This window comes from Salmo salar, chromosome ssa03, assembly GCF_905237065.1.
Source record: "Salmo salar chromosome ssa03, Ssal_v3.1, whole genome shotgun sequence".
Classification (NCBI taxonomy): Eukaryota; Metazoa; Chordata; class Actinopteri; order Salmoniformes; family Salmonidae; genus Salmo; species Salmo salar.
In genome coordinates, this window is record NC_059444.1 from 60,306,248 (window position 1) to 60,330,718 (window position 24,471).

Genomic DNA, 24,471 nt, shown 5'->3' on the forward strand with positions numbered 1-24,471 from the left:
AGGTTGTAGAATCTGCTTTTGTGGAGATACAGAACTGCATGGCAACGGGAGGACGCTTGGAGATAGAATGAGGGGAGGGTACTATGGTCCCACGTGTCCTCATCACCGCAGACCCAACGCAATTCTGTTCATTTTATATCTACCATTTCCACATACCGCAGATTCGCATACACTCATGCATACATACAGCTTACACACGCACAATCCTGTAGGATTTATGCATACGTGCACTCAAATCTCCCCATTTGACCTATTCTACATAATCTAGACTAATTTTACAATTCCATTATTGATCGGCTCTGGCATAGACTATTAGGCCTATTTGTTTTTTCATTTAGTGATAGATTGGCTATTTCATTCAATTGCCTGATATCGGTAGACTGTATGCTACGAGCTGAATGGGGAGATGAGAGGACGAGCGTCAGCTGTCAACCAGATTCAGTCGGTGTTTTTTTCTCTCTCGCCATAATTGTTTGTGCGTCGGTTTTCTTTTTATCTGCGCCTGTTAGACTGTAACGCACTCGATGTTAATTCGGGGGAATATGTGAACATCATGCTGGCGGTGTGGTGCTTGGTCTTTGCTGCAGTGGGCGAGAGGTTTGCCGTGTCAGGTAAGAGGGATAACGGGAGAGGGAGGAAGCACCCTTTTCATTTCCAAGTTTACCCCTGCCCAATGTAGGCTATCCCCAATTTTTGCATCTGCAATCACTTCTCCCTATGTAGACTAGTCTACAATAGTGTGTGTGGTGGTAGCGCGCAGCTGGAGATAGTTACATCTGTGCCAAGAACGTAGTGTTTTTAAGATCCCTCTCCCTTCAGTTCTACGGATGCGGTAGATTTGCTGCATCAACACATTTTCACCGCAGCGCTGTCGCCCTGTACATCCAGGGCTTGCGCGTACTGTAGAACCAGCGCCTGACGCGCTGCCATATCAGCCTATTTATGTCAAAAATCATTTTTAAAACAATAATTCTCGTTTTTCTGTGTGATAACCCGTGTGTGGTTTAAAGTTGGCAGTTATCAGGTCTCCCGCGTTACAGGCGGCGGAAGGTCGACTTTGGTGCGGGATGCGAGTTTGTGGGACTGGTTCTCGCCAGAGGAGCGGGGAGACAGCAGCGACATTGCGGCCGAAGTCACCTATCCAAAGCGGCTGGTGCAACAGTTGGAGTCGGAGGAAGAAATGTCCCATGGCTATTTGGATACCCGCGTGAAGAATACCACGGGAGGCACCTCGGTAAGTATAGACTATAATGGAGAAGTGGGTGTGGCAACCTGTTTTTATTGAGTGTTATTTATTAGTTTCTCCAACCCAAATTACTTTTGTGAACCCTTTCGCCTGTTTTGGGCTGTCTCTTGTTTTCTAAGTTTATCATAAGATCCATCCCAAACTGCACAAGTCTATCAGTCCCATATTGCCCAAACTTCCACTCTGTGACTGGCAGGTGCTTACTCGGAACCTCCAGGTGTCTTCAGCTTGCTTGTGTTCGCACTGAGGGATGAAGTCAGTCTTAGTCAGAAACCTAGTTTGGGTGTGACTGATGCAAGACCCACTGGCTCTCTCCTGCTGTATGTCGGGGGCACCTCTGCCAGTTGGTCAAGAGCAATGCAGTGCTCTGTGCCGCATGCTCTGCCCTCACTGAATGACAGAGAAGGGAGGTGGTTTGTTGCAACCTCTAAGCCCAATAAGTTTCACCTGTAACCAGCATCAGAGAATGACCACCAAGTCCTTTCTAGTCTTGCAAAACAGTGGTTACTATGTTACTGCTATATATATACTGAACAAAAATGTAAGCGCAACATGTGTGTTGGTCCCATGTTTCATGAGCTGAAATAAAACAAATGTTCCACATGCACAAAAAGTTTCTTTCTCTCAAATTTTGTGCACAAATGTGTTTACATCCCTGTTAGTGAGCATTTCTCTTTTGCCAGGATAACCTATCCACTTGACAGGTGTGGCATATCAGGAAGCTGATTAAACAGCATGATCATTACACAGGCCACTCTAAAATGTGCAGTTTTGTCACACAACACAATGCCACAGATGTCTCAAGTTTTGAGGGAGCATTCAATTGGCATGCTGACTACAGGAATGTCCCCCAGAGCTGTTGCCAGATAATTGAATGTTCATTTCTCTACCATAAGCCACCTCCAACGTCATTTTTAGAGAATTTGGTTGTACGTCCACCTCACTTCACGACCGCAGTATGGCGTCATGTGGGTGAGTGGTTTGCTGATGTCAGTGTTGTGAACAGAGTGCACCATGGTGGTGGGGTTATGGGATGGGCAGGCATAAGCTACGTATGGGCAACGGACACAATTGCATTTTATCGATGGCAATTGGAATGCACAGAGATACCGTGACGAGATCCTGATGCCCATTGTCGTGCCATTCATCCGCTTCAGCATTATAACGCATGGCCCCATGTTGCAAGGATCTGTACACAATTCCTGGAAGCTGAAAATGTCCCAGTTCTTTCATGGCCTGCATACTAATCAGATACATCACCCATTGAGCCTGTTTGGGATGCTCTGGAGTCTGGATTGACGTGTACGACAGCGTGATCCAGTTCCCGCCAATATCCAGCAACTTCACACAGCCATTGAAGAGGAGTGGGACAACATTCCACAGGCCACAATCAACAACCTTATCAACTCAATGTGAAGGAGATGTGTTGCGCTGCATGAGGCAAATGGTGGTCACACCAGATAATGGCTGGTTTTCTGATCCACAACTAACAGATACATATCAGTATTCCCAGTCATGTGAAAGCCATAGATTAGGGCCTAATGAATTTATTTCAATTGACTGATTTCCTTATATGAACTGTAACTCAGTAAAATCTTAGAAATGGTGCGTTTATATTTTTGTTTAGTATATATATTTAACTGTAACCAACGGGCGTTACACCCTATGTTGGAGCACAATATCTGAGACTTGAACCCAAAACCTTCTGACCTACTGTACTCCCCCACTATGCCACCCCATGCCACAGATTCAGAATTACAGTCCACCGGTGAGAAGAGCATCTGAAAGAGATCTGAAACAGAAGCCTGTTGTGTGAATGTGATTTTAGCTGCTTGGCCTCATCTCCTCATGATAAAAGGCTCTGTGTGGTGAAATATTCAGATCTCCTCTCTCTTCCATTCTTCTATTATTCAATGGTGTGTTGAAGTATGTCCCCATCAATGATTCAACAGGCCTGTGTGAGAAGTGCTACTTGGGCCAAAAATTCCACTGGTACAAAATCACCCTATTTTTTCTTCTATCTCTTACTCTCTCTCTCTCTCTCTCTCTCTCTCTCTCTCTCTCTCTGACCTATACTCTACCTCACCCTTCAACCCATCTCTTTCTTTAATTTTCTTACACCCTCTCTCTCTCTCTCTCTCTCTCTCTCTCTCTCTCTCTCTCTCTCTCTCTCAGACCTATACTCTACCTCACCCTTCAACCCATCTCTTTCTTTAATTTTCATACACCCTCTCTCTCTCTCTGAAGAGGCAGGTGTAAGTGGGATGGAGGGTGAGGTTCTATTTTTATATTTTATTTATTTCACCTTTATTTAACCAGGTAGGCCAGTTGAGAACATGTTCTCATTTACAACTGCGACCTGGCCAAGATAAAGCAAAGCAGTGCGACAAAAACAACAACACAGAGTTACACATAAACAAATGTACAGTCAATAACACAAAATAAAAATCTATGACAGTGTGTGCAAACGTAGTAAGATAGGGAGGTAAGGCAATAAATAGGCCATAGATGCAAAATAATTACAATTTAGCATTAAACACTGGAGTGAGAGATGTGCAGATGATGATGATGTGCAAGGTCTACATCTTTCAATGGGGCACCAGAGATCAATGAGTTAACAAGATGACTCGTCTAAATATTCTGAAATAACGTGTATATTTTTTCAGGATAAGCTTGAAATGGGTACGGTCGAATTGACTCAACAACCAAAAACACATTTCTAAGTTTAGCTTTCGTAATGAATCAGAAAATCAATAGCTATTTCTGGTTGTTTATCAAAGTTAGCTGGCTAACTTATTGATCCTCCTTTGTAATATACCCCTCTGGTGGGTTGAGTGTTGAGGTGGCTGAGAGAATCATTACCCTCGTCTGGAGATAAATCTGCCTCTGATTACACTGCTTGTTAACCTAGCGTGTGATGTGATTGAACTATTTAAAGAGGCTCATGGGTATTTGGATGGAGATCGTGTAAAAGCCTGGTGTTGTTGTTTTTGGAGTTGTTATTGAGAAGTGGTATAATTGGTAAAGGGTGATATTTTTACTTAATTAGGAGGGTTCTGTTGGTTACATTGAAAAAATATTTTTTGCCTCAGTTGTATTTTTTTGTAGTCATAATGTCCTTTTTTTTCTTTTTTTACAGAGGATTCTAAATAAGTTTAGATGGAATATTCCTAGCTGTCATTCTGACTCATGGATTGATCAACTATTCCATAGGTTAACTTCGATGCCAAGTTGTACAGCCTACTGTTTCCTCAACTTGCTTTGCTTATCAATGGACTGGAAGTGAAGATACATCTGTTTCTACAGCATGTGCACATGTCCGATTTTATTTACAATCTCTGGTTGTTACTGAGTAATGAACCTGCTATCACAAGGTTCCCAAAGGACTGACTTTGGCATGAGAACAGTATCAAGATGCCTTGGTGTTACAGACAGGGGTGTTGTTGGTGGCCACCTAAATATCCTGAGGGATGTTATGATTCAGGGCTGATAAATACTGATCGATTCAAACAAATCTATTGATCTACTGATTGACCAAAATAAACAGTCTTGATTATTTCACACACATAAAAACTTTACGAAAACCCCTTGGATTGATATCTATGACATCACATTTTAGTCCTTCCTTTAGCCAAGCAGAACTACCCTCTCCCTGCTCCAGCTGAAGTTGAGTTGTGTGGAATCATTGGAGGGAATGATTTCCGAATGGGAGTCTTGTCTCAGTGAAAGTCCAATGATTCACTGCAGCCTGTATCCTGCAGACGGAATTACAGTGGGCTGGGATTGAATGCTGCCGCTGTTTGTGCTTTTGGCGACACTGTGTTTTGACTGCTATAAATCTCTGGCAGCCAGTAAAGCTCCCCATTGCCTTCTTCTTACCTCTCCATTTTTTGGCAGCCGACAGTAGGGACACATTGGCTTCACACCAGCTTAATGTAGATGGGTATTTAAAGCTTTCTCCTTTCTTGTAAACCCTCTTCCCGTCCATCTCTATTGCTGAATACAAATGCACTTCCTGGATGGCTTCAGTACTGCCTGTTGGAATGGATTCAGTCCAGCCAAATCATCGGACACTTTATCAATCCGACTATGTTAGCTGCTAAAATGCTTTTGATGTATATGCAGTATTGCACTGGCAGAAATGCATTTGTACAGTATGTATTTTGATTTCTTATACTTCTTAAAGAATGATAGCTATCATTGTGACTCACCAAATGGGCGAATCGCTATTAGAGTGGTTTACTTTAGAGTGGTTCTTCCTGTAATGTCTCTCTCTCTCTCCCTATTTAAGCCAGTCCATTTGGCCCAGAGTTGTTTCCAGGTGGAAACCTTCGGACACACCTTCACCCTGGACCTGGAGTTAAACCAGTGAGTACATTTGATTTGTGCACAATTTGGATTTATCAACTTGATTGACGTATTCGCCGCACCCATTTCCATCGGTCCGTATTTTCTAAATCGCCACAATCATCAACATTGGCATTTCCATAACCGCTACCGTTAGCAAATACACTTTGCTCCTTCCATTTATGACACATAATCAAATGTTTAGTGGAGCATCAGGGACACAGAGACCCTGAGAGCTCCATCAATACAGCTAACCACCTTAGAGAGAGAGAGGAGAGAGAGAGAGGGGGATGAGGGGGACAGAGAGAGTGTGGCCTGGATTGTCATGGCTTTATTATTAATGTGCTTAATGTACAGTAACTCCCCTACAGCACAGTAAAGGAGTCAACACAACAGCCAGACCACCGCTACTCTGTTACGGCTACTGCCTAGCTACGATAATGTCATAAATCACATCCAAATGCTGTACTCTACAGCCATGCATTACACACCGCCCTCATCAATGAACACTTAAATGGAATTCATTAAGAACGGACCATATTCGTACAGACCGCGTATCTATTCACAAACAGAATAGAGATGCAGAGGACGAAGATAAATCATACACATAAAGGATATATCTCGTTGTCTTAGACGTTGTGTAGAGCTTGGCTTGGGGTATAGTTTATGAGAGAGGTGTCTGTCATAATAACAGAGGTGTCTCTGTGTTTTCTCTCTGCAGTAACCTCCTGTCCTCAGACTATGTGGAGCGGCACTTTCACCAAGACGGCAAACCCTCACAGTCTAAGGTAGTGTGTGTGTGTGTGTGTGTGTGTGTGTGTGTGTGTGTGTGTGTGTGTGTGTGTGTGTGTGTGTGTGTGTGTGTGTTTATAACTAGGGCCCTGTATTTTGCGCAATCATTTGATATGCCTGGATTTTAACCGTTATTTAAAGCTTTTTCAACAAACTGTACCACTTTCTTTCTATGTCAGATCCAGCACCACCCTCAGACAACTGCTTTAAATTTTGGTGTAATTCATTTTTGGATATTTTGGATAAAATACAGGATAAATTCTTGCTATGTCACATGATTGCACAAAACACATGGCCCTAGTTATAATAGAAGTTCTAACCATGCCTCTGAAAAAGCTACTGTGTTTTCTGCATACTGTAGACATACTGTTGACATACTGTAGACATACTGTAGACATACTGTAGACATACTGTAGACGTACTGTAGACGTACTGTAGACGTACTGTTGACGTACTGTAGACATACTGTTGACATACTGTAGACGTACTGTTGACATACTGTAGACGTACTGTTGACATACTGTAGACGTACTGTAGACATACTGTTGACATACTGTAGACATACTGTTGACGTACTGTAGACATACTGTTGACGTACTGTTGACGTACTGTAGACGTACTGTAGACGTACTGTAGACGTACTGTTGACGTACTGTAGACGTACTGTAGACATACTGTAGACGTACTGTAGATATACTGTTGATGTACTGTAGACGTACTGTAGACATACTGTAGACATACTGTTGACATTGTATGCTATTGTCCAGTAGGCTACAGAGATCTGTTTTGTGTCTTACTGAAATCAGATACGTCCATCCTGTTGGCAGCACTTATCAGATTGAAATGACATTAGTGTTGACCACCATCTCACCAAAATGAATGAACGCTACAGTGTGATTGAGTGGCCAGTAGACTACTACAGGAATGTCAGTGCCTCTAGAAAACCATTGGGGAAAAGTAGTGTTTTTTCTATTTGGTTCATTGTGCTACACACGTTACTAACTGCCCCTCGTCCCCCAGCCTCAGCAAGAGCCTCTGTCTCATCCTCACCCACTCTCATTCCCAACTCTCCCTCTGCCCTCACTAGCCAATCAGGAGCTTGTTCCCATGGCAACGAGTCAGCTCTGCAGTGTCATTAAGTTCTTGGCAGAGCGAGAGAGAGAGAGAGAGAGAGAGAGAAAAAAGGAGAGTGAAAGGCCAGTGAATACAATGGCAGGATGGGTGATGCTATCAGAGAGAGTCATTATGTGTGTGTGTGTTTGCAGACAGTTGGTTCCTTCAGAGAGCAGTGGTGTGGATGGGAGGATGTACAGTACGCCTGCAGGGATGGAGCCACATACTCACACTCCCAGACCAGCCAGACCAGGCCGAGCGCTTGACTCTATGCCAGCTGTGGTTGCTCTGTCTCTATCTCTGCTTTTATTAGAGTGGTTTTGTATTCCTGCTATCCCAATCTCATACTCAGTAGTGGCTCAATGACTACTTTAGATCAGCCATAGCGGGAAACTGTTTCTAATCTTTTGAAGGAGACTAATTGTGAAGGAGAGGCCTTCACCTGGGCTAGAGACTTATACTCAGTGGCCACCCCGTTCATGAAAATGGTTCGCTCCTACAGATAGTGAGTGTCGTGGCTGCCCTTACTATATAAAGCAGGCAGACAGGCATCAAGGCATTCAGTTACTGTTCAATTGAAAGTTAGAATGAGCAAAATAAGAGACCTAAGCTACTTTGAGTGGAATGATCGCCTGTGCCAGGTGTGCCGGTTCCAGTATCTCAGATACATCCAGCCTCCTGGGCTTTTAAGGCACGACAGTGTCTAGGGTTTACCGAGAATGGTGCGACAAACAAAAAACATCCAGTCAGCGTCAGTCCTGTGGGCGAAAACAGCTCGTTGATGAGAGGTTGAAGGAACGGCATCTTGGAACGCACAGCTCGTCAGTCCTTTTCACCACATCGGGTTCCACTCCTATCAGCTAAAAACAAGAATAAGCAGCTCCAGTGGGCACGCGATCACCAACAATGGACAATTGAGGAGTGGAAAAACATTGCCTGGTCCGACAGATCCCAGTTCCTGTTGCGTTATGCTGATGGCAGAGTCAGGATTTGGCGTAAGCAGCATGAATCCATGGCCCCATCCTGCCTGATGTCACGGTACAGGCTGGTGGCGGTGGTGTAATGGTGTGGGGAATGTTTTCCTTGCACACGTTAGGTCCCTTGATACCAATTGAGCAACGTTTCCATGCCCCCAGAGAATTCAGGCTGTTCTGGAGGGCAAAGGGCGGTCCGACCTATTACTAGATGGGTGTACCTAATAAACAGGCCGGTGTATAACTGTCAAAGCAAGTAGCCTAATATGCTTGTCTTTGTATTTCTGTTTATTTGCCATTCAATTCAAACATTCCGTAGTGTGTGCTGATTACTGGTTGCACACACCCCAACTGCTAATTGTCTTGTTAATTGTTACTATGTTCTCATTGTCTTTCTAACCATGTGTAAGTGTTTGGGGAGTTCTCCAAACGTGGGGACATTTTTACTGCCAATGGTTTTATTTGCTCTGCAGTTTTAAAAGTAATTGTTTTAAACATTTTAAGTGTTATACTAGGCCAGCTCTTTCACACCAATGAAGGATGGGGCTCAGATGGTTGCAGGCAAGGTAGATGTTTTATTCAGAATGAGCATTAGTGTTGTAGCTGGATGCCCTCTTCTTCATCTGTGTTGAGGTCTCGTGTGTGTGGTCCTCCTCTTCCACACTTTGACATCCACTGCTCAAATGTCTTATTTTATTTCACCTTTATTTAACTAGGCAAGTCAGTTAAGAACAAATTCTTATTTACAATAACGGTCTACACCGGCCAAACCCGGACGACGCTGGGCCAAATGTGCTCCGCCCTATGGGACTCCCAATCACGGCCGGTTGTGATACAGGTTTATTCTTAGCCAGCCCAATGCATTTTCACTCCATGTTGTTCCTTCCAAGCTGTTCCCACTATGGGGCAACATAATGTTCGATTTATTTATAAGCTCCATGCACAGAAAACCCCTCCATTGTCAGAGCAGTAGCTAAAGTAGAGTGGAATAGAGTAGAGTGGAATAGAATAGAGTAGAGTGGAATAGAGTAGAGTGGAATAGAATAGAGTAGAGTGGAATAGAATAGAGTAGAGTGGAATAGAATAGAATAGAATAGAGTGGAATAGAGTAGAGTGGAATAGAATAGAGTAGAGTGGAATAGAGTAGAGTGGAATAGAGTAGTGGAATAGAGTAGTGGAATAGAGTAGTGGAGTAGAGTGGAATAGAATAGAGTAGAGTGGAATAGAGTAGAGTGGAATAGAATAGAGTAGAGTGGAATAGAGTAGAGTGGAATAGAGTAGTGGAATAGAGTAGTGGAGTAGAGTGGAATAGAATAGAATAGAGTGGAATAGAGTAGAGTGGAGTAGAGTAGAATAGAGTAGAGTGTAATAGAGTAGAGTAGAATAGAGTAGAGTGTAATAGAGTGTAATAGAGTAGAGTAGAGTGTAATAGAGTAGAGTGTAATAGAGTAGAGTGGAATAGAGTAGAGTGTAATAGAGTAGAGTGGAATAGAGTAGTGTAATAGAGTAGAGTGTAATAGAGTAGAGTGGAATAGAGTAGAGTGGAATAGAGTAGAGTGTAATAGAGTAGAGTGGAGTAGAGTAGAGTGTAATAGAGGAGAGTGGAATAGAGGGGAGTAGAGTATAGTGGAATAGAGTATAGTGGAATAGAGTAGAGTGGAATAAAGTAGAGTGGAATAAAGTAGAGTGGAATAGAGTAGAGTGGAATAGAGTAGAGTTGAGGACAAGTAGGTCACATATAGTACATATAGCTAGCAGTATAATGGAGGGAGGGAGGAAGAGAGGGAGGAAGAGAGAGAGAGACAGAGAGAGGGAATAGAAGTAGAAACTGTTTAAAGCACAACTCCTGGGGACTCCATATAGTTTTTTTAGGGGACTGTGAAATGAGCGTCACTGTCCTCCTCAGTCAGTGTGTGGAAACCTGCAAACCAATGTACCACTACACAGTCGATTTACTTGAGCATGTGACTGTATATTAACAATGGTATGGTCTTTGTGTTCACAGGGAGGGGAGCACTGCTACTATCAAGGGAGGTTGAGGGGCTTACCAGAGTCCTGGGCAGCTCTCTCCACCTGTCTTGGCCTATGGTGAGACTCTCCCCATAGCTATAAACTGTCTGTCAATGGCCTTGCCTCACCACACTGACTCGGTACAGTACTGGCACTATGGCTTTGATAAGCTATATGGTATCTTTGATCTTCATGTACTAATATCACTGCTATACAATGGGAGTCTTACGGATATATAAGGAACGTGTTCCCTCTCTCTCTCTCTCTCTCTCTCTCTCTCTCTCTCTCTCTCTCTCTCTCTCTCTCTCTCTCTCTCTCTCTCTCTCTCTCTCTCGTTCTCTCAGTGGTATGTTTTCTGATGGGATGTTCTCTTATGGGATTGAGCCTCTTTTCGACGGGACCAATCAGGTGAGTGTGTGGTGGTTGGGAGATAATGGTATAGATAGCCCTGTGTAGTAGTGTTGATGTTATTGATTCATTCATTCATAGTAACAGGGATGCAGACGAGGAATATGGATGAGCGTAGTAAAGATGGTATTGTTTTCTCCTGGTGTCTCATTGACTCCTCTCCAGACTGAGGGGGCCCACCTAGTGCGTAGGATGCCTGATGTCAGACTATCCCCAGACTGTCAAGGTACTGGCAACATCCTACATCCTCTCTCCTTTATACAATCATTCATGTTCATACTTACCAATGAGAAGACACATTGAGGTTGGTAGATCCATGCTCTTTGAAGTCATTTCTCAGTCCTCTGTGTTGTATTGTGTCCAGACTGCACAGACGACAGTGAGGGGGATAGAGCCAGAGGTAATGGTGATGAGCAGCTGAAGGATCCCCGGGTCAGTGAGGTGCTGAGGCGCTCTAAGAGACAGCTGCCACGCAGGCCCACCGTGCAGTCAGAGACCAAATACATCGAGCTGATGGTGGTCAACGACTACGAAATGGTGAGTTAGCCTTTTGTGAAAAGAATTGATGTGTGTGCGTTCGTCCACTGCACCTAACGTTTGCTGTCTGTCTGCAGTTTGTGCAGCTCCGACGCTCCACTACCCAGGCCAGGAACTTTGCCAAAGCAGTGGTCAATATGGCTGATGCAGTAAGAGCTCTGTCACTCCATACTTAACTTTTGTACTGATACCCATCGTCAATTATGATGATATTGTTATGTTGTTAAAGTTAAAGTCATGTCAATAATCATAGGCTAGGTTGTAGCCTATAAGAACAATCTAACATATCTTACTCATTATGTCCATCCTCCTAGATATGAATTTGGGTATACCACCAGTGTATGTTTGGCCTGCAGATTTACAGGGAACAGCTGAACACACGTATCGTGCTGGTTGCCATGGAAACCTGGTCGTCGGCCAACATGGTTCCCGTGGTGACAGACCCGTTGACGACGCTGCAGAACTTCATGAAGTACAGGAAGGACAGTATTAAGGAGCAAAGTGACGTCGTGCACCTCTTCTCGTGAGCGCCCCCTGTCTATGTCCCCTGAAATGTAAAATAGAGGAGGGTGATATGCTCCTGTATCTAACCTGGGGCAGTCAGTGTTGTTGACTGGTTGCAGCCGGTTTATATATACTACAATATGTCCTGGTACTTTAGTCCAGGTTTGACCCCTGTTCTCCTCCATCTCCTCCAGGGGGCGTACATTCCAGAGCAGTCGCAGTGGGACGGCCTACACCGGAGGGGTGTGCTCTCTCACCAGAGGAGGGGGCATCAACGAGGTAAGAGAGACAACTGTGTGCTTCCTACTCAGCTTCAAAGGACTGTGACTCACAACAATGGGCTCGTAGTCCAGGCTCATGGTTTAGGATCTGACACAGCTACTACACTTAAGAATGACTCTTCTTTGACTACTTCCTTCCTTCAGTGAAGAATGTGAGGAGTGTAACTTCAGTCAAACAGAACGCCATTGATACAGAGTGGATGTGTGTGTTTGTGTTCCAGTATGGGAACGTGGGTCCAATGGCCATCACTCTGTGCCAGAGTCTGGGTCAGAACATTGGGATGAGGTGGAACAACATACGCAGCTCTGCGGGTGAGGACGATCAGAGCAGGGGGATGGGTGATGGCGGGAGGGAGGGAGGGTGGGAGGGAGGGAGGGTGGAAGGACGGAAGGAAGGAAAGAAAGAAAGAGAGAAGAGAGAGAGAGGGAAGGAGGGAGAGGGAGAAAGAGAGGGAGAGCGAGAGGGAACAGGTACAGATAGTGTAAAGACTAAGCGAGAGGTAGAGACAGGAGACAGCAGCCCATGGATTCAGTTAAAGGAGGAAGAAAGGAAGGGATGGATGGAGGGAGTGGCACAGGAAGCGATGGATTGACTTTATTTCAAACTTACTTGTGAAATAATTGTATTTTTTCTCAAGGATTTACCTCAGTGAATAAATGTAAATTCCTTCCAGTCAAGATGAATGTCATTAACCATCTCATGTTTTCGCATTGACTTTTCACTCCGTCTTTCACCCTCCTTTTCTTCTTTTCCCTCCCTCTCTCCGTCTCTCTCAGGAGACTGCAGATGTCCTGATTCTTGGCTTGGTTGTATCATGGAAGACACTGGGTAAAGACTGACTTTAGGACTACATATACTGTACATACAGTACATCAGTCTAAAGAACACACAATGTGCTCAGAAGCGTTTGGCTTCGGCTTATTCAATACCAGATGGTACAATGGTGATTTGATAAGCTATTGTCAAGCTATTGTCAAATCCATCTACTACAATTAGCAGGGTTTTTTTTACCACAGATGGTAACATTTGAGTCAGATTGCAAAATTGCTGAAAAAATTGTCACATTTGATTTGGCACTTCATTTTCGGAAAAAACACACTATCATTGGCTTTGACCATTTTATCTCTCGCTCTCTTTTCTCTCTCTCTCTCCCTGCATCTGTGTATGTGTGTGTGTGCTTATTTTGTGTGTACAGATATTACCTGCCCAGAAAGTTCTCTCGCTGCAGTGTTGATGAGTACATCCAGTTCTTGCTCCAGGGGGGCGGGAGCTGCCTCTTCAACAAGCCCAACAAGGTGAGGTTGGTGTGGGTGAGGGATGTGGGAGGCTGGCCTAGCCTGATGTTCTAGTGGGGAGTGGAGTGTAAGCTGAAGGTCCCAGGAGCGCTGTTATATATAGCCTAATTAATTATCCCAATGTCCTCATTTCTCCATATTAGATATTTACATACAGCTCTGTGCCCATCCTTGATTATCTCTCTCTTCCTCTTCTTTACGACCTTCTCTTTTCCCTTCTTCCCCTCTTTTCGTCCTCCCATCTTACTTGTCTATTGTCTCTCCCTCCATCTGTTCTCCTCTCCCTCTATCCCTCCGTCTCTCTATCAGCTGTTGGACCCTCCTGAGTGTGGGAACGGCTTCGTGGAGACAGGGGAGGAGTGTGACTGTGGGTCTCAGCTGGTGAGGTTCTCTAATAAATCTTTCAATTCAAAAAAATAATCATAAATATTATGGATTTTAAACATTTATGTACATATATATATATATATATATATATAACATGTAGTGACGTTTTGTTAGATAAAATCCTTCTTTATATCCCAAAAAGTCAGTTTAGTTGGCGCCATCGATTTGAGTAATCCACTCGTTCAACATGCAGAGAAAGGAATCCAAAACTCTACCCCTAAACTTTGTTTCAACAAGTCAAAATACGTTTCTATTTACTCCTCAGATACCCAAAAATGTAATCAAACTATAATATTTATTTTGGAAAGAAGTATGTTCAATAGGAAACCGATTTTAGCAGGTGCGTAATGTCTTCATGACACGCGCAAACACGAATTTACAAGACTGTGTCCCACTACTAAAACTGATATTTCTTATTTGTTTTTGAAGTTACAAGCCTGAAACCTTGAACATATACTGCTGACACCCTGTGGAAGCTATAGGAATTGCATACAGGGAGCTAATTTTCAATATGACCTTACTCTTGCATTTCTAAGAGGATGGTCTCTCAAAAAAAAAGATTTTCGGTTGGTTTTCTTTGGATTTTCTCCTACCATATCTATTGTGTTATATTCTCCTACATTATATTAACATTTCTACAAACTTCAAAGTGTTTTCTTTCCAATGGTACCAATTATATGCATATCCTGGCTTCAGAGCCTGAGCTACAGGCAGTTTACTTTGGGCACATCATTCAGACAGGAAGTGGAGAAAAAAGGGGGCCTAGCCCTAAGGAACTGTAATGATGAGGAACCAGAACCCTCCAGTATGAATGGAGCTTCTGTCTGCGTCTCAAATGACACCATATTCCCTATATTGTGCACTGCTTTTGACCACAGCTCTATGGGCCCTGGTTAAAAGCAGAGCACTATAAAGGTACTAGGGTTCCATTTGAGACAGAAACTGTCATGGTGATACTAGAGGGTTAATGTTGGTATGTGTTTGTCTGTAGGAGTGTGCCCGTAGTGGAGGGGCGTGCTGTAAGAAGTGTACCCTGACCCATGATGCCATGTGCAGTAGTGGACTGTGCTGCAGTGGGTGCAGGGTGAGTCCCTCTACTCCACTACCACCACCGCTTCAGTTACATATTACTCATCACACTAGCTAGTCCACTCTATGGAGGCCAGTGCCTCTTCAGTATTTAACTCATTCATTACCAAACATTTAATTACCAAACGTTTTTTATTAAGAATCACACACAGTTTTAATAATGAAATCATCCGATCTTGACTATTAAGAGTCTGTTGGTGCTACTACACAGTCCACCTCTCTTGACAGGAAGAGGTCATTCTTGTGTTCTTGTGTGTCAGTATGAGCTGAGAGGAGCGGTTTGCAGACAGGCTGTGAATGACTGTGACATCCCAGAGAGCTGCACAGGAGACTCCAGCCAGGTACTCTACTCTACACTACACTATTACCCTGGTGCATGTTGGGAGATTGGGGAGCATGTGTTGGTCTGGAGTAAACCATACTGTATGTCATTTTCTCCTGTTGCAGTGCCCTCATAATGTGCACAAGCTGGATGGATACATGTGTGACAGTAGTCAGGTAAGGCACACCTTTGTTTGAATGGGGTTTTGCTCTGCAGTCAGTGTGTTGTTGAGATATGTCTGTTCTGCTGCTATCTTTTGTTCATCTTCCTGTCCCCCTCTCTCTCTGTCTCTCTCTCTCTCCATCTCTTGCTCTCTCTCTCTCGCGCTCTCTCTCCCTCCATCTCTTGCTCTCTCTCTCGCGCTCTCTCTCCCTCCATCTCTTGCTCTCTCTCTCTCTCTCTCTCCTCCCTTTCTTGCTTTCTCTCTCCCTCCCTCTTTTGCTCTTTCTCTATCTGGCTCTCTCTTCTCCTCTCTCCCTCTCTCTCTCTCTCTCTCTCTCTCTCTCTCTCTCTCTCTCTCTCTCTCTCTCTCTCTCTCTCTCTCTCTCTCTCTCTCTCTCTCTCTCTCTCTCTCTCTCTCTCTCTCTCTCTCTCTCTCTCTCTCTCTCTCTCTCTCTCTCTCTCTCTCTGTCTCTCTCTCAGGGTCGTTGTTATAGTGGTCGGTGCAGGACTCTCGATGGCCAGTGTAAGGGACTTTGGGGCTACAGTAAGTATTAATGATTCATTAATTTCTTTAATGTCTTTCACACCCCTGAATTACTCACTTGCCAGTAGTCATGTATTGGTATTGTTTCTATGGCTATGCCCATGACAGTCCTATGCCATCTTGTGGGCTGATATGGAACTTCATCTGAGTTACAGATGGTGGTGATATGGATCTAATGTGTGTTGTGTCTGTGTGTGCTGTCTCAGATTCAGCAGACCGCTTCTGCTATGAGAAGCTGAATGCAGAGGGCACAGAGAAGGGCAACTGTGGGCGGAGTCCTGAGGGCCAGGGATGGCTGCAGTGCAACAAGCCGTGAGCCTTCTATCACATGACTTATCACTCTCATTATTACACAATAGACATGACCGGAGTTTTATTTATTATTATTCTTAATGTTTTTCTCCCTCATCTTATTTCCTCTCTCTCTCTCGCTCTCTCTCTCTCCCCCCCTCTCTATCTCTCTCGCTCTCTCTCTCTCCCCCCCTCTCTATCTCTCTCTCTCTCTCTCTCCCCATCTTATTTCCTCTCTCTCTCGCTCTCTCTCTCTCTCTCCCCCCTCTCTCTCTCTCTCCCCCTCTCTCTCTCTCCCCTCTCTCTCTCTCTCTCTCTCTCTCTCCCCCCCCTCTCTCTCTCTCTTGCTCTCCCCCCCACTCTCTCTCCTCTCACTCTCCCATTCTCTCTCTCTCTTTCTCTCTTTCTCCCTCTCTCTCTTTCTCGTTCTCTCAGGGACGTGCTTTGTGGTTTCCTGTTCTGTATCAATATGACGGTGAAGCCAAAGTTTGGGGATCTGGAGGGGGAAGTGACCAGCCTTACAATATACCACCAGAACAAGTACCTGGACTGCCGGTGAGTTGTACCTTTCTACCCCTTTATTGTTTGTGTTTGGGAGGCTTTCATAGATTGATCAGAATAGATTAATTGATTAATTTATCCCTCGTCGCCTCTCCCCCTCCTCTCAACTCCACCTCCTCCTCTCCCTCCTCCTCCTCCTCCTCGTCCTCCTCTTCTCCCTCCCTCTCCTCCACTTTTCTCCTCTCTTTTTTGTCATCTCCTCTCTACTCTTCCTCCTCTCCCGTCTGTGTGTCCAGGGGGGGCCATGTCCTGCTGGAGGACGGGTCAGACCTGGGCTACGTAGAGGATGGTACGCCGTGCGGCCCCAACATGATGTGTCTGGAGCGCCACTGTCTCCCCGTGGCAGCCTTCAACCTCAGCACCTGCTCCGGCTCCACGCTGGGACGCACCTGCTCTGACCACGGGGTGAGGAGGCACACAGGGACCACCCCACCACACATGCCTGCATTTAAATAGAGGGATGTTAGCTTGTTGGGTTTGTGTTTTCAAAAGTAAACGCTGTCTACTTGACTACTGTGCCAATTGCTGTTCTCCTTTGTTTTAATCTGTCTGTTTCCCTCTCTCTCTCAGACATGTAGTAACGAGGTGAAGTGTATCTGTGACAGGGACTACACCGGGAAGGACTGCAGTGTCTTTGACCCCATCCCTGACCCCACGCCGCCTGCCAACACGGAGAAGAAAGGTCCAAAGCTCCTCTGTCTGTCTGTCTGTCTGTCTGTCTGTCTGTCTGTCTGTCTGTCTGTCTGTCTGTCTGTCTGTCTGTCTGTCTGTCTGTCTGTCTGTCTGTCTGTCTGTCTGTCTGTCTGTCTCTCTGTCTCTCTGTCTCTCTGTCTCTCTGTCTCTCTGTCTCTCTGTCTCTCTGTCTCTCTGTCTCTCTGTCTGTTTGTCTGTTTGTCTGCCTGTTCTCCTCGTATCCCTCTCATTGTCTGTCTACCATCACTTTATCTCTTTGTGTACATATATGGAGTAAAGGGTATCTATAGTCTAGCTCTTCCGATAGCTATTGCCTTAGTCATGCTTTGGGTGAAAGGGCAGTGGAGTAAAGTCAGGGAAACTGACTGACTTTGTGTCTACATGTGTGAGTGAGTTAGTGTGAGAATGTGTATGCTGAATGTGTACATGTGTGCATATACTGTATGTGTGTGTCTGTGTGTTTGTGTGGGTGTTTCTGTAAGTTACAGACACCTGGCTTCTATCTTCAAGTGTCTTCCTTCCTATCTTCCAGTCTGTATCTGATTCAGAGGGGTTGGGTGAAATGCGGAAGGCACATTTCAGTTGAATACATTCAGTTGTGCAACTGACTAGGTATCCCCTTTCCCTTTCCATTGACACAGGGCTCATAGGGCTCTCATAGGCCCCAAAAAACCAAACCCATCCTAAGCAAGAGGGTGTCCAGCTGAAAGAGCAAGAGAGGGGGATGAGAAAGAAGTAATAAAAACACCCTCCTTTCTTAACTGTCGCCTCCCTGATCTTCCCTCGCTCTCCCACGCGTTCTCCCTTCCTCCACCCCATGTCCTTTCTTATTCTCTCTTTCTCTTTCCTACTCTCTTTCTTTGGGTATCTTTTCTATCTCTTTCTTCCTCCTCCTCTCTCTCTCTCTCTCTCTCTCTCTCACTCTCTCTCTTTCTCTATGTTGATGTTGTTGATGTGCAGTGTTGATGCTGTCCTCTGACGTGTGTTTTTGGTGGTGTTGTTGTGTTCCCCTCTGCACCCCCCCCCTCCTTCCTCTGCGCAGGTCCCAGTGGCACCAATATCATAATAGGGTCCATCGCAGGTGCTATTCTTCTGGCAGCCATAGTCCTAGGGGGGACAGGATGGGGATTTAAGTAAGAGTTCTGGCATGCCTCTGTGTACCTGTCTGCTTCTCCCCAAGGCCCCCACTCACACCCCTCCAAAAAAACGACTTCACCCACTTTGCAACTCATTGCCCCACCGACGGTGGGGACACATGGGTTGAGTTCACCATCCAGTTGCTTTGAAACATATGGATATATTTAGTATGAGTATCCGGCTGGTACCTCTGATACTTCACTCTGTAAGATCTAGTAGAATTGAACCCTGACGACCTCCGTGCATCTCTCCAGGGAGAGAAAGAGATGCCTCCCCTTCACACCTTCAGACTGGCTCCAACCCAGCTCTCCTGCCAGGGACAGGAGTGTTCAGTTCCCCTGTAGTCTCCTATGAAGTTCCCAAACTGTTGTGGTTCTCTTTGAAGCCTCTTGTGCAGTGTTCATTCTTTGATGCCTCTCCTTGGTGCAGCTCTTAATTTGGAGTATCTTTAAAGTAGTGTCCGCTCAGTAGTGCCCACTCAGTAGTGCCCTAACCAAAGTGCCCTTGCTGCAGTGGCTGTCTCTGTAGAGCCCTAGCTGTGTGCATGCCTGGCCTGCTAATTCCTGTTCACTCCTTAGTCTCTGAACCAAAAGGATTATACCACTTCCCTGTCATCACATGCATCAAGAATGATCAAATCTGTGTTACATTTCTTTGTCTGGTTCATCAAAATTAATTTGCTTGATCCATTTCTCCAATAGTTCATATTTTGCTGGGAATAATGAGTAATCCTTTTGGGGACAGAGGTAGTTGTGTGTGCATGTGTGCATGATCTGTGTCAATATTTATGTGGTCGGTTAAATATCTTCTATGATATCTTCTTGTAGTGGTAAGCTTTACACTCATTTGAACAAACAAGAAAAGTGTTTATTACAACTACGGCTGTGACGTCATGGAATTTTGGATGACGGTTATTAGTCAGCTAAATGACCGCAGTCACCGTCATAATCGTTTGAGTAGCAACGTTTTTTAAGACGCACGTTTTCTCCTCCGCTCCTGACTGCATGTGCTGTGCTGCTGCAAGGTAGCGGGAGTTGCCTAGGCAACCAAAGACTTGTTTGCTACAACGCCTTGCTTGTTCCTTCACGTTGAAACAAAGTTTCATCACGTTGTTAGAGCCCACGATACTGCGGAAACGGACTCTACCGCACGAATCCCCGGCCATCCTTCAGTCAGCTGTTCGTTCCACACACACATACACACAAACAAATGGTTATGACGGTTATTTCATTTCATGATGGCCTCCATCCATAATCGTCAGTTACACGATTATACGGTAATTGTGCCAGCCCTAATTACAACATAATTAATTTGAGTATGAAAAAAAGTGTAAAAACTCTGGACTTCTTGTAGTCGGAGTGAGCAGTGGGAGAACACGGGCTACTACACCACTTTGAATAGGCTTTATACAGTGCCTTGCAAAACTATTCAGACCCCTTGCATTTCTTCAAATGTTATTGTGTTACAAAGTGGGATTAAAATTGATTTGATTGTAATTTTTGGTCATCAGTCTACTCAAAATACTCTAATGTCAAAGTGGAAGAATAAAAAAAATAAAAAATATGATTTATAGAAATGTAATAAAATCTAGTTCTTGCATAAGTATTCAACCCCTTTGTTTAGGCAAGCCTAAATGAGTTCAGGAGTAAAATGTGGCTTAATTAACAAATCACTTAAGTTACTAGGACTCACTCTGTGTGAAATAATAGGGGTTGACATGATTTTTGAACAACTAACCCTTCCTCTGTCCCCCATACATACCACATATGTATGTATTATCCCTCAGTCAAGTATTGAATTTCAAGCACAGATTGAACTACAAAGACCAGGGAGCTTTTCTAAAGCCTCATAAAGTAGGGCAGTGATTGGTAGATGGGTAACAATAACAAATCAGACATTGAAAATCTCTTTATGCATGGTCAAGTTAATAATTATGCTGTGGATGATGTATTAAATCACCCAGACACATCAAAGATAGTCGTCCTTCTGACCTGAGCTACAAGACAGGAATGAAACTGCTCAGGGATGTTACCATGAGGCCATTGGTGATTTTAAAACAGTTACAGAGTTCAATGGCTATGATGGGAGAAAACTGAAGATGGGTCAACAACATTGTAGTGACTCCACAATAATGAATTAAATGACAGAATGAAAAGAATACAAATATACAGAATCAAAAATATTCCAAAACATGCATCTTGTATGTAACAAGGCACTGAAGTAATACTGCAAAGGAATGCGCTTTTTGGCCTAAATGCAAAGCCTTATGTTTGGGGCAAATCCAACACAACACATCACTGAGTAACCAACTGCCTCCTTATTTTCAAGCATGGTGGTGGCTGCATCATGGTATGGATACTGGTGAGTTTTTCAGGATTAAAAGAAACGGGATCGAGCTAAGCACAGGCAAAATCCTAGAGGAAAACCTGATTCAGTCTGCTTTACACCAGACACTGGGATAGGAATTCACCTTTCAGCAGGACAATAAGCTACAACACAAGGGCAAATCTACACTAGAGTTGATTACCAAGAAGACAGTGAATTTTCCTGAGTGGCCAGGAATCTTGACAATTACTGTCTAGCTATGATCCCCAACATCTTGACAGAGCTTGAATAAAAATGAAAAGAATAATGGGCGACTATTTCACAATCCAGGTGTGTAAAGACTCACAGCTGTAATCGCTGCCAAATGTGTTTCTAACATGTATTGACTCAGGGAGCTGAATACTTATGCAACGACTATATTTTAGTTATTCCATTTTTTATGAACTATTTCTTCCACTTTGACATTACAGAGTATTTTGTGTAGATTGTTGACAAAAGAATGACAGTTAAATCCATTTTAAGGGTTGATGAATACTTTTGCAAGGCACTGTACCATGACTTTGAATTGCCTTTGTTATGACTATCCATTATCTACTGTTGTTGAGCTTTCATTGTCTCTTACTGTAACTGATGTTTCTCCTCTCCTCGTGTCTCCTCTCCCAATGTGTTGCTCCTCCTCCTTCCTGGTTGAAGGAATATCCGAAGAGGAAGGTATGACCTAGCTCCTGACACTGCAGGGTGACATCCTTCACCCCCCCCCCCCCCCCCTCCTCATCCCATAGCTCTTCACAGCATGGCCTCAGACCCCCATCAGACATCATCCCACCTCTGACCTTAAACCTCATTCCTCCTCTGACCTAATCCCATATAGCACAGAAAAACTCTGGCATCAGTCTCAGCCTTTGTCTTCTCCACCTCATGACCTGTTCCACCCAGAATGCAGTTTTCTTTCAGTTCCATTTCATGTCTCGTTTAGCCTCCTCACACCCAAGTCCAACAATCACCTTCTGTCAACTGCTCAACTTATTTACAGCCTTACAACTTTTAGTCTCTCACACTGTTTCCTTTCTTTCCAGATCTGGAGGAGGATAAGATGTCTGTCTGTCTGTCTTTGTCTGTCTGCTCCTGTCTTTCAATCACTCTGTGATGTTTCCAAGTCGGAGAAGAGGGAAAAAGAACAAGTCTTCCACTCCTGTCCCAAACCTCTCCAGACCTCTTCTGTTAACGTCTCCTCTCCTGTCCACTTCCTGTCTGTCCACCTGTCTATCTCCGGCCCCTCCTGGCCAGTGTAGCACCTCCCACATTGCATACCAGCCAATTATATTATCCAATCAGGATAAAGTCTTTGCCATGGACAGAATTAGAAGGTTGTTGTTGGTCCCTAGAGGGGCGTCAGGGTCTTCCTCCTTTCCAGCGACTAAGTAGTATGAACTTCGGTGTCTGCGTACTGTAGTTCTCTTTCCTTTCGCTTACGACAGTCCAATGAAGAACATGTCAACAGTGGACAAATTCAGTATCAGACATGTCTTTCCAATGCTTGTCTTGAAACACACTTCTGGCCGCTGTTTGAGAATGCTGGACTGGCCCAGACCTGCCATCTGAAAAACTATTTAAATCATAAGATGTTGTCAAGGAAACACAGAAAAACAAACATTGATCAAAGACTCAAGTGGCCATTGGATCAGTTGAACTGCCCCTTTCAGAGAGGCCATGTCAAGTGACTGGATGACAACCCAGATTCAGACATTATAGTTACAACAACACGGATGTGACCCAAGAAGAATCCTGTATTGGACATGTTGTGTACAGGCCATTTCCAAAGACAGAAGAACTTATTGTGAGAATGACTATGAAACAAAAGCAGTAGACCATTCAAAACATCATGGACTGATGTAGGGTTTATGTTGATTGTTAATTATTTGTCCCTGTCTGTTGAGATGTGTTGAGATGTAGGAAGGGGGAGTTAGACCCTATGGTTTTGGGATCATATTTAAAATGCAGCAGAGACCGTAACTCAGTGTTTTCAACCGTAGATCTACCAACACAACATTCCACATAGTGTTAGTTAACAGAGCCTGTCTGTATGTGTCTGTATTCTATTCACCACCTTCTTAAGAGGCCCAAAGTGTGTATGGTAAAGGAGGTTGAAACTGTGTGTGTGTGTGTGTGTGTGTGTGTGTGTGTGTGTGTGTGTGTGTGTGTGTGTGTGTGTGTGTGTGTGTGTGTGTGTGTGTGTGTGTGTGTGTGTGTGTGTGTGTGTGTGTGTGTGTGTACGTGTGTGTGTGTACATGTGTGTTTGAGCGTCTGTGTGTGAGCTTGTGTGTGTGTGTGAGCACGTGTGTGAGCGTGTGTATGTGAGCGTGTGTGTGTGTGTGTGTGTGTGTGTGTGTGTGTGTGTGTGTGTGTGTGTGTGTGTGTGTGTGTGTGTGTGTGTGTGTGTGTGTGTGTGTGTGTGTGTGTGTGTGTGTGTGTGTGGTACCAAAATTTCAGTAACTTTCCCAATATTGCCAAGTTTTCCTGATATCATGGTAGGAAGATTCCCGGAATTGTGAAGGAATAAGCAGGGAAATATGGAATCCTCCAACCAGGATTCCTGGAAAACCAGATTCCTGAAAATGATGTGTGTGTGTGTGCGTGTGTGAGAGAGATTGGGTGAGGAAGAGAGCAGGTGAATGAGAAAGGTACTTGTTGTGTTTGGGACAGTTATGCCCTTGTTCACCGTGACACTCCTGCCAATAACACTGGTAGATAGTTTATAGATTTTTACTTCAAGAAATAGTTATCTTTCTGTTGCCTGGCTTTGTGCTCGGGAGCCAATGGCAGCACACTAACAAACAAATGGTTTGTATTGAATATGTAACAACCAACTTAAACGAGCACTAGCCTACAGAATGTGAGAACACATATGCACATCTATTTGTATATACAGTATGTACAAGAAGATAATACTGAATGTTGAATACACTGTATGGAATTGTTTTAAAATTCAATGTTAATATTGATTCGTTTTATCTGTTTCAACTAAGTATCTATCTGTCTCCTGCCATACAACTGTACATCTCCTTTAAGCCATTCCTAGCTGTCCATCTATCTGTCTAGCAGGCACACTGCCTAGTAAGCTAGCAATCTGGCCATCTATCTATCTATCATTGCAGCTGTCAATCTAAATGCCATCTAAATATTGGACACTTGTTGATAGGCTCTGAGCCTTATGCTGATGATGCTTTAACACAGTGAGTTTGAAATGACCCCAGGACAGCTCCTCAGTGGAAATGTGATGAGATGAGGTGCATTACTATTGACCAGGGCCCTTAGTGCTCTGCTGGTGAAAAGTAGTGCACTACGTAGGTAATTGGGTACCATTTAGGACACAACCTGGGGTCTGGTACACTAGGTGTATGGAGAGGTCTGTTTGATTCAGCTGAGTTCTGCACTCTGGCAGATGCACTATA

General features: G+C 44.2%; 1 protein-coding gene across 2 annotated transcripts; it reads left to right on the plus strand.

The window, feature by feature from the left end:
• The first annotated feature begins 66 nt into the window (after positions 1-66).
• LOC106601009 (disintegrin and metalloproteinase domain-containing protein 11) lies at positions 67-23,236 on the plus strand. Of its 2 annotated transcripts, none has more exons than XM_014192849.2 (26): positions 67-611; positions 1,011-1,234; positions 5,538-5,614; positions 6,315-6,381; positions 10,478-10,560; positions 10,827-10,890; positions 11,056-11,116; positions 11,255-11,427; positions 11,505-11,576; positions 11,784-11,950; positions 12,126-12,210; positions 12,434-12,524; positions 12,990-13,041; positions 13,409-13,508; positions 13,818-13,889; positions 14,887-14,979; positions 15,245-15,325; positions 15,432-15,482; positions 15,949-16,012; positions 16,219-16,324; positions 16,739-16,858; positions 17,101-17,269; positions 17,435-17,546; positions 18,600-18,690; positions 21,713-21,730; positions 22,096-23,236. In XM_014192849.2, exons 1-26 carry the CDS (start codon positions 554-556, stop codon positions 22,109-22,111), a joined length of 2,367 nt encoding a protein of 788 aa, XP_014048324.2. In that variant the 5' UTR covers positions 67-553; the 3' UTR covers positions 22,112-23,236. The 2 variants fall into 2 exon arrangements, with proteins under 2 accessions (XP_014048324.2, XP_045570970.1); XM_045715014.1 differs by having other exon boundaries at positions 68-611; positions 1,041-1,234.
• Positions 23,237-24,471: the final 1,235 nt, after the last annotated feature.